The 10,321-nt window shown below is 39.0% G+C and overlaps 1 protein-coding gene across 1 annotated transcript; it reads right to left on the bottom strand.

Moving 5' to 3' along the window:
* Positions 1-1,660: 1,660 nt before the first annotated feature.
* LOC146330203 (macrophage mannose receptor 1-like) lies at positions 1,661-9,597 on the bottom strand. The gene is made up of 10 exons (XM_084713412.1): positions 9,532-9,597; positions 9,352-9,434; positions 7,695-8,050; positions 6,894-7,019; positions 4,946-5,045; positions 4,581-4,649; positions 4,142-4,233; positions 2,431-2,544; positions 2,199-2,301; positions 1,661-1,867 (listed from the first exon to the last, which is right to left on the bottom strand). The coding sequence occupies exons 2-10, from the start codon at positions 9,413-9,415 to the stop codon at positions 1,800-1,802; spliced, it is 1,092 nt and encodes a 363-aa protein (XP_084569538.1). The 5' UTR covers positions 9,416-9,434; positions 9,532-9,597; the 3' UTR covers positions 1,661-1,799.
* Between the last annotated feature and the right edge of the window lie 724 nt (positions 9,598-10,321).

The raw sequence follows: 10,321 nt of genomic DNA, 5'->3' as shown, positions 1-10,321 counted from the left end.
ATGACACGAAGCAGCTGCCACATTCAACATTCAACACATGCCTCAGTGTGTGTGTGTGTGTGTGTGTGTGTGTGTGTGTGTGTGTGTGTGTGTGTGTGTGTGTGTGTGTGTGTGTGTCTCAGACTGCACTCTGATTATACAGATTATATGACTCCGGTTTCTTATTTTATTTTATTGTATTCAATCAATAGGAAGTGCTTGCACATGTGGAAAGTATATTATCATTATATGACACCATTAAACATGTAATGCAACCAAGTTCAATTCTTTTACATGTCGGTGTTAAGTATTCATTATGCAGATACAAGAGTCAGCTTTTATCTGTATGCAAGTTCTGTGACAGATCTTGCATAAGTGTATATGTAAGGTTATCTAACAATAAAGACCAGTGACTCTGCAAATAGAAAACAAAAGGCATAAGGGCACATACTGCCCTGCAGCGAAGGATAGTGCTCTGAATAAAATGTGTTACATAAAAAGTTTATTACTATCCACCAAAGATCAAGAGGCTATAAACACAGTTGTATTTTTTATTTTTTTCTAAATCAGAGCAACATATGGGCCACGGGGCCACGGGGACACAAGAGGGTCTGGTATTGTGTGGGGGGGCAGGGGGGGTTGGGCGATTCCGGCAGCAAAATTTGAGTATTAGGCACTTAATTTCCTGCATTCTGGTGACTTTTTGTGCATGTAAATAACCGCAAAATCAACCGGACAGCCAATCAAGTTGGGGTGGAAATGTCTTTAAAAAGGCACACACATAATTCAGGTGCCAGCAAAAAACAATGTTATTTATTGGGGAGGACATGTACAAGTCTCTAGACTGATTTCTGCTGATTTCCACAGTTGGCCTACAGTGACCATGGTGTTAATATCAGGCTAGCCCCACTCTCACATTGCATTCGTATTGTATGTGGGAAAATATGAGTATGCGTGCACAGAGAGTTAGTATACTGTATATATTCAGTGTAGATCACACAGATCCATTGACGAGTGTGGCAGACAGCACATAACCCACTTACAGTGTAATTTCATGTTTCAGAGCTGACTGGCTGTCTATGACGTCTGATGGCACCAACACTGGGATTTACAATCGGCATGAAGATGGAAGATTTTCTTAGTTAACACCAGAGCAAAGCGTATTTTAATGCTAAAACAGATGTTTGAAACTCTTGATTTGGAGCATAAAATGAAATTGAAGCACTTTGGTTCGACCAGCCTCGGGATTCTGCCAACACCTGTTTCAAACTTAATTGTAAAAATTAACCGTGGGTTTAACATGCAGTGTTTTTTAGAGGAAAAAAGTGGCTAACAGTTAGCATTAAATAGGAAAACGTACATGTTCATTCAGATCATAACAAGTATTAAACTGTGTGTGAAGCAGCACTGACGAGTTGGCGAACTCTCTGAATCTGGGAATATTCAGATGCATGTTTGAGACTGTGTGTGAGGATGATTTGAGGATTCAGAGGCTCCACTTCATCCCCAGAGTCATCAAGTTTCTGTCCCTGTAAAGTTGTCTGTTCACTGTGTTAAGGCCTTCAGTGGTGTTGAGCTCACTGCTGTTCACCTCTGGTCCTGCAGGCATCTTTGTTCGGAGCTTGGTTGTATGACATATATGACTACATGATGTAATAGAAACAAATAACCACCTTGAAGCTCTGGGATGATAAGTGACTCTTTAATTTGTTTTTAAAATTCACACAAGAGATATACTTTCCAATTTTGTAAAAACACTTGTGGGTGAATGTGTTCATGAGTGTCTGTCCTGTGTGTGCTGCAGACTTAAAGTGTGTCCTTCACAGAACTGCATTCTTCACACAAAATGAAGGGAGGACTTTGTCACACCTCCAATTGGTCCAACCGTCTGTAAAGACAGAAAACAAAATAGAGTTAGATGCTGTATGTGCAAGAAATGAATATGTTGTCATGTTCTATGCAGAAGACCAATTAAGTCTACAGGTTTTTGCAAACATTGTGGAAAAATGGCTAAAGCCACACTATATCAGTTTAAGAAGATCAGTTTCACAGGTCTACTTCATACAGGCTGCTGCTGGATCATAAAACACAAACTAACCAACAAATTTACAACATTTAAGGTAGAGTTTGATTTTAAAAATAAGGAGAATATGTTTTGTTAATTTGTATGAATGAAACTGAGATTGTTTCTAAGATCCATCAACAGTGTGTTTTCTTACTGGCAAAGTATGTTGAAAGGCAGGAGAATCTGCTGTCTGGAGCTGACATCTGCATAAAAAATCCCTCATAAAACCAGGAACCATCGAGCCACATCCACTGGTCCTGGAGAGAGAGCGAAACAAACAAGGCTGTTCAGTAAAGAAATTGTTTTCCTGCTGAGGAACGACCTTATATTGCACTCAGAAAAGCAACGGTGCAGCACAGAAAGTCTGTGTTGTTAAGTCGTCTCACATCAAGGTAGAATCCTCCGATCCAGGTTGAAGAGGGGTTTTGCTGATAGAGGAAGGCATACTCCTCAGGGCTGTGGACTGAGGCCAGACTGGCATCAAGAAGAGCACAGTTAGTCTGGTGGAGAAAAAGAAGACAGAGAAGGATGACGCATGGGATAGAGGGTGGTTGCAGAAGGACAGTGACAGGGAGGTGATTAGGGGAGGAAAGGAGAGTTAGTGAACTCAGGCTGACTGTGTGAGGTGGGGATAAACGAGTCTGTTGTATTAAACCCCCCCCAACTCCTTTTTCAACTGTGTGATGATGTGAAACCTGGATTATTTTAAACCCAGGCTCAGATGAAACAAAAAAGGACGACAATCAGCTCATCAGAGGTGAATTAAAGCTGAGAGCCGACACTTTAACCTCAGAAGTTGTTTTATTTTACCTCCAAAGGGCAGGGTGCTCTTCAATAGTGTCTTAACTAATCCAGACTAACATGATCTTAGCCAGCTAAAACGGTCCTTTATCTGCCTAACTTGGCTCTTCAAAAATAACCTAACGTTTGGGATTCAGTGGCTTTTGATCATAGACTACAGCAGGAATAAGTCCTAAAAACCTGAAATGAGTTAGCACATTAGCATTTCTGGTGGCCTCGTCTCGAAGGATTGGATTTGTGTTCATGGTTAGATGCCTGAAATAAGGTTTGTGTTTAGCACAGATTTAAGATTTTTTTTTCATTTAAGTCTAATGCATAAAATACTTTAGTAAAAAACCCCACTTATAAATTTTGAAGCTTCTGCGTGTATTAAAAAAGGCGGTTGCTAACAAGCGGCTGAATGAAACCCCAGAGGTTGTCAGGAACATTAAGTGTCATCGCTCCAAACACCAGTCACTTAGTGGTGGTGAAGGCATGCGACTGTACAAGCAAACTGTATATGTAGGAACTTTTTTCTTTCTCCTGAACTACACCCTCCAACCAAACCATTGCTCAGAAGGAAGCGTGCATCTCCTCATGGACAAAAGGCTTGTCTGTGAGAGCGGGATGTTAACATTATTGTCTTCCTCTTGGGCTGAGTCATAATGTGGCTCGAATGAGCTGGGTAGCACAGTGATACAGCTGTCAGTCATAGTATGAGAGAGAGAAAATAGTTTGTCACATGAAACTGCTCACATGTAAATTTGTGGATTATCTTGAGTAACTGAGTCATGATTTCTGGAAAGAGACATTGCTGTTGAGTTTTTCCAAAAAGTGAAAAATAAAAATTGTCCATTTGAACACCACAAGCAAAGTGCTACCTCGTTCCATTATATTGCAGAAAAGACAGACAGCTGTCTGATATCTGAAATTCACACCAAAACCATCTAGATAAATAAATAACACTACAGGCAGGATGAAAAACGTGTGTTTTTGATTTGGGGGTGAACTGTCCCTTTACAGACTTGTTACTCTGATAACAATTCCACATCAATTTGAGCCAGTTTTGAAGAACTTAAAAATCCAGGCATGTGTCAAATGATCACATCCAGCTAGCTCTGTCAGGACTGGAGAGCCAAAACAATATGAAAAATGTGAATATCACAACAGCACATGATGTCCACAAGAAAAAAAAACAGTGTTTATAATTCAGGTTTATTGAATTTGTATTTCCCCAATCTGTGACTGCATGTTTATCTGGCTGCATTTGCAAACATCTGGTTATGACAAACACTGTCAGTTCTAATGTGTATTTACATCAGCATCAGGCCAGCTCATAGGTTCTTCGTTCAAGTAGTAACAGCGGCCAAGGAATCCCGTCCAGCCTTGAGGACAGAGCATCTCTGGTGCTGTGAACATCAAATAAAAAGACAGTTATATCAAATCCACATCATGACCTTTTGATAGGCTGTCTCTCTTTTCTTTTTCTAGGTAGACTTGTTACGTGATACAAGTTTCAACCTGAAGATTTCATCTTGTTAAGATTTAGTGTTTCTAATCACGTCAGTATCAATGGCAATGGAGAAGAATGCTGTGAAAAAGTAAGAATAATAAGTGCATATAATAGTTTGTAAAAAAAAAAATCAATGTTGCATGAAGAAAAACATAATCCTTGGTCTCATTCTGAAAGTGTCTTCTTTCATTATGAGCCTCCCATTTATGTTTTTATGTCATGCAAAGAAAAATACTGACTTACGGACATTGGAGTCCTTCGCACAGATGGAGGAATAGCCACCAGCGTTGCATGGGGAATTGCTCCATGCCTCTGTGAAAAGAGAAGATTAGAAAAAGGCCATGAGAATGAAAAAGCAAAGAGTTATGTAACTGTGCAGATAATAAAACTCACTCAAGTGTGTGAAAGCTTTGATTTTTTTTTTTTCCCTTCTGAAAATAAAGTCCATGTGTGTGATGAGCTAATTCATTCTCCCAGTGTCACTGTTGTTTTCTGCTTTCTACTGGCTGTGGGCCAACAGGCAACTTACTGATGCAGACTGCAAAATCCACTTACATAGTACACTATAATATAAGGGTCCCTGGACGTTCATGTGTGCGTCTTCTTACCATAAGAATTGAGCAGTAGGCAGGGGTTGCTGCTGTCTGGGGCCTCGCTGATCCAGCTGTTGTTGTAGAACCAGGAACCATCAAGCCATAACCACTGGTCCTGGAGGGAAAACACAAGACCATCATCAGTGTTTTGTTGTACAGTGGAGACAAACTTAAAACAACAATGGAAAAAAAAACAACACAAAGGAATAAAACTGAAATAGCAACTTGTGAAAGAGAAACACTCAAATTTTCAACATGATCTCATTGATAGCACAGAGACAGCAGTGGTGGACATTACAAATGTCTAAAACTCTAATTACATGAGACAAAGGACTTATCTCTGCACTGTCTTGTTAGATCTTAGAGCTGCATTTGACACCACTGACCATCACAACCTACTACCGAGACTAGAACACTTAGTTAGCATTGAAGGAACAACACAAAGCTGGTTTGAGTCCTGATTATTGGATCGATCTCACTTTGTACTTGTTAATGTTGAATCTCTATTCACATCAAAGTTAGTCACAGAGTTCCACAAGGTTCAGTGCTCATACCAATTCTGTTCACCTTATATATGCTTCCTTTAGGCAGTATTAAGAGGAAGTACTCTGTAAATAATACAAATAGTAGTGTGGATCTGATCTATATGATTTGGCACTAAAATATAATCGACCTGGCTTGATAATATATATTTGTTGGGTTAAGCCTCCATTAGCAGTCATAACACTGTGCTGCCAAAGGTGTGCTAACTGCCAACAAGTACATCAACAAGGAAAACTGCAAACCTCACTTATAATCATACCCTCCCATAATCCCAACGCAGTGAACTGAATCATTGCAGGGGGTTTGACTTTGGACTGATTCTGTTTTGGATAGAAATGCAGAGGTTGTTCTGAAAGGATGCAGGAAGACTTGACAGTCTTCTGACTCTAAAGGAAGTCCTTCAGTTATCTCAGCCACCATTCATCCAATCAACTTCACACTTGGCAGGTGTATTGCTGAAGATCCAAGGAATTTAGTTCAATTTGGCCAGATGGTGCTATAACAACAATCTTTACGCCATGTTTAGTTTTGTCCAAATCTGGTTTTTAATAGTCTACTTCTCCTACAAATTTTGGGAAATCATCAAAAAATTTGGAAAAGAACACCTCTGAACCAAACCAGAAATAGCCAAATTTTGGATTTTTGACATTCCATACAGTTTTGCTGCAGTAAACTCTTAAAGTTTGATGAAATGCTATGGGCAGGACTTACATTACAAAAAAACATGTTATATCTCCTGAACACTTCGAGCTAGTGCAACCACATTTGGTGGACATGTGGATACAATGTCTGAGTGACCATAACAAATTTGGTGCCAGTAGGTCGTGTTGTAGCAGCAGCTGCTTCAAGCATCTTTTTCAGGGGCCAGGCAATCAGCCTGCACCGAACAGACACATGCTCCAAATGTACATTCACTCTGAATGGTCATGCACCGAACTGGCACTGCACTAGTCAAAGAAAAAATGGCAAAATATCAAACTCTCTTGGCAAATGATCAAAATAGCATGGGTGGCCGTGTTAAGCACCACATATTAAATGTCTTTTGAGCAGTGTGTGATTCACATTTGCAGCATGGCCCTGATGATAGGCTCAATGACTTTCATGCTGTTTCATCACCATGATAGATTCAGTGATCAAACTGCGATTTAGACCTCTTTGTAAGATAAGTCATGCAGTAATTATAAAATGTTTATGCATGAACAATCTTTAGGCATACAGGATTACTCTCATATAAATTCATCATTGTTAAAGTATATTTATACACACTCCTGTAAAAAAAGTTCAGTTATCAAATGTTTCCTCCTCAGTCTGGAAAACACACCTCAGCTTTTTTCTCTTGATCATCTCTAATGGCTTTTTGTTTTTTGTGGCGTTGCAGATTATTATGTCCATGGCCAATAATATTACATCATGATTGTACCTGCAGGTAGAAACCGCCCAGCCATGCATCCTGATTTTCGTTATTGCCGGTGAGCTGCTGGAGGAAGCCGTACTCCTGAGCACTGTGGACGGAGACCAACATGGACCCAAGCATGGCACAGTTGGACTGGAGGAGGGACAGAGGACAGAGGGACAGAAAGAGACAGTTTGAAGTCTGACTTTCTTATGTACACATGATCAAGGCCCATCTTTATAAAGACAGACCATTTTCTGCATAGAAATTATATGATGCTTAGATGTGAGATCAAAAAAGGCTATCAGGATATTGGATATTATTCACGGAAAACCACTGGCTGGAGTGGGGCTTTTTATTCAGATTAACTAGATTGTAAATTTCTGATTTAAAAATAGAAAATGACCAGATTATAAGTCAGAATTTATATACATAAAAAAGTTAGTAAATCACAACTGAGATAGTTTAAGTTTTGACTTTATTTAGAATTTATTTATCTAAATATTACGAATATATTAATTTTCAGTTTAAAGTCAGTTTCTTAAATAAAAAGTGTAAATTTTTAAAGTCCTTACTTTTCAACCATTGTTTTTTTTTTTTACTTTTCTCAGCAGAAATGGGCTTTCATAGCTAATGTTTATGGAAAACAACGGCTTAAAAATGGAAAACTAATCGGCGTGCCTGATATGGCTTCATTTACTAACTGGGATTATATAGAACAGAACACATCAGTCAATAAGTGATAAGCTCTAATATCGTAACGGACAATACCTGACATTGTAATGCACAGTATGTTGAGTATTTGATAATAATTAATTATGTGTATACCTGAGCTTGAGGCCAGGTCATGCCCTCATTCACAAAGTAGTAGCAACGTCCCTGGAAGACCTCCCATCCTTCATGACACATCATCTGGCTCGGTGTGGGTGGATGTGGTGTTGTTGTTGGTGGAGGTGTGCTAGGAGTCACAAATGGTTGGTCTGAGGTATTTGGAACAGGGGGAACTGTTGTGAAAGGTGTAGTTGTAGTCATGAATGGTGGGTCTGAGGTATTTGGAACAGGGGGGACTGTTGTGAAAGGTGTAGTTGTAGTCATGAATGGTGGGTCTGAGGTATTTGGAATAGTGGGGCCTGGTGTAGTAGTTGTTATAGTGGTCATAGTGAAACCCTGTACAGGAGGAGACACTGTGAAGAAAGAAATTGAAGTCTGTTCAAGAAGATCATCATGTAAAACCTGCCACAAGTCAACATATAACACTTAGCCAGTTTTGAAACATAAATGTAATTTACATAGTTAACCTAACAGAAAAAATAGATTCATTTTTTCATGCATAGACAGACATTTAGTTCAAACTCTCATTTAATTCCTACTTGTTTTGCCAGATGTTCATAATTTCATCAATGCAGAGTAGGAAAATAATTTGATAGGAGCAATATCCTCAGTAATTTAAATATGCTCATTCACAGTGTTTTACGCTTTATTAAAGTTATTATACTTTCTTTGTGCATAAGAAGTGATCCATGATAATTTACTACTCTGCTCTTAAGAAGCAACAAGATATGAATTTGATCTCTGTATTTATCTCAGTTCAGATTTGTACTGTGTTGGAAGTGTTTTGGACCCTGACTCCCTGCTTGACCTGAATGTGATAGTAGTTAATTAGTTTCATTGGTAACACTGCTGTGAAAAAGGTCTGTTAGCATATAGAAACATCTATAAAAAACTTCAGCATATAAATACAATCAAAAACAAAAAGGACAGCTATTGTCATTTTCTGATGTAACTGTTTTAAAATCACAACATCAGGATTTCTCCAAGTCTATATAACTAATAACTGAGATTTCTTTCTGGCTTCAGGGGCAGTATACATATTAATTATGTGGTATTTTTCACCCTGATAAAAACAATTCAACATTAAAAGCCTACCTGGAATCATTTCTCTTTTTCTCATTAAAATAACATCTTGAGAATTAATTTTGTCTTTCTCCTGCCGTCACCATTACCGAGTTTTGCTTGTGCTTGTTACAGAGCGTGCCTAGATGACATATTTCTGCTTTTACATCAATCCTAGTTGAGAGCAGGTACTGTGATTGGTTTCCTTCTGTGAGGAACACAGCATGTACATGCCAATTGCATTTTAGAGAAGGAAAAACAGGAACAGCTGACTTCAAAGCTGTGCTTAGTCGAAAAGTAACAACAACCTTCCTAGAAATGTAGTGGAGTCAGAAGTACAATATTTGTGTTTGATATGTGGTGAAGTACAGGCATAAATTTAAAAAAAAAAACAACCTAATATTCAAACAAAGATATACTAATACTCAAACAATGTACTTAAGTACAGTTCCCAAGTAAATGTACTTCATTACTGTCCATCGCTGGCATTCTAATTTTCCTGCTCAATCTAAAAATACTTCGTGTGAAACAGAGCAAGCAAACTGAGATGATGTAGTGGACTAATGTGAGTGACATCTTTGAGTTTACATACGTGTCGCAGCCCTGACGGAGAGGACGACCCCCAGGAGAACACAGAGGACAAGAGATGACTTCATGGTGATAACTGATACGTTCCTGCAAATGAAGAAAAAGTTTATCATTCAGTGCTTGAAATTCACTTTAAGCCATATTATGGTTCTGATGAGGTGGCGGAGGCAGCAAAAAGGCTTACCTGGTCTCTGTGAATGAGAGATGGTCTTCCACGAGGAAGTCTCAAACAGCTCTGGGCTTTATATCACATCATGTCACATGTTAACACATTACAGACCGATGTGTACCCAACATGCATGCGATAAACTAATCAGCATGTTTGCATTCAGATCTCAGTTTATCAGTGTTTGTTCAAGTAGTTTCCGATGCTGTTAGAAGCCAAGTGTGTTTGCGTGATGCTGTGCTCCAAGTCAGTGCTCTATTTTTTCCCTGAAGGTGAGACAGAATGTGAAACCAAGTAGTGACCTAAAGGAGCATGTGCTAACGTAGGTTGCTGGGAAATGAAATAAATGGGCTGCTAATCAGTTAGTGAAGGTCAGTGAAGTCAAGCTGCTTATCCTGGAAGGTGCACCTGACAGTCATGACTGTATTTGCTATAGATACATTAGTAACTTACAGCATGTGTCTTGGAAAAAATTTTTAACATGCCGTTGCCCATTTAAAGCCAGAGGTTTTAATCTGCTGTCCCAGAACATAATGTTGTTCATAATGTGTTTAAACACGATTCACTTGTCAAAATTAAAACCTTAAATAACACCAGCGTTTGCCCAGTTTTTTAAGAATAAAATTCAAGCACTTTAAAGGTAGCTAAACGAACATTTCCAGGTCTGTCTTCTCTCCCTACGTGCTTCAGCCTTCCCTACATCCAGAGCAACAGCCAGAGCATTGTGCCAACATGTGTACTTTCAGTATTCAATGTGTGTTCAGATACAACGTCAAAGGTCAGAGGACTCGTGTGCGCTCTGAGAACA

This window comes from Lutjanus erythropterus, chromosome 3 (assembly GCF_056507025.1).
Source record: "Lutjanus erythropterus isolate fLutEry1 chromosome 3, fLutEry1.hap2, whole genome shotgun sequence".
Taxonomy (NCBI): Eukaryota; Metazoa; Chordata; class Actinopteri; order Lutjaniformes; family Lutjanidae; genus Lutjanus; species Lutjanus erythropterus.
This window is presented reverse-complemented; position numbering and strand designations above follow the sequence as displayed.

Coding starts and splice junctions, on each gene's coding strand:
- LOC146330203 (XM_084713412.1), bottom strand. CDS start 9,415: ATGAAGTCATCTCTTGTCCTCTGTGTTCTCCTGGGGGTCGTCCTCTCC. Junction 8,051..9,351: donor CTCCGTCAGGGCTGCGACAC/GTATGTAAACTC, acceptor CTTTCTTCACAG/TGTCTCCTCCTGTACAGGGT. Junction 5,046..6,893: donor TGGGCGGTTTCTACCTGCAG/GTACAATCATGA, acceptor TTTTCCCTCCAG/GACCAGTGGTTATGGCTTGA.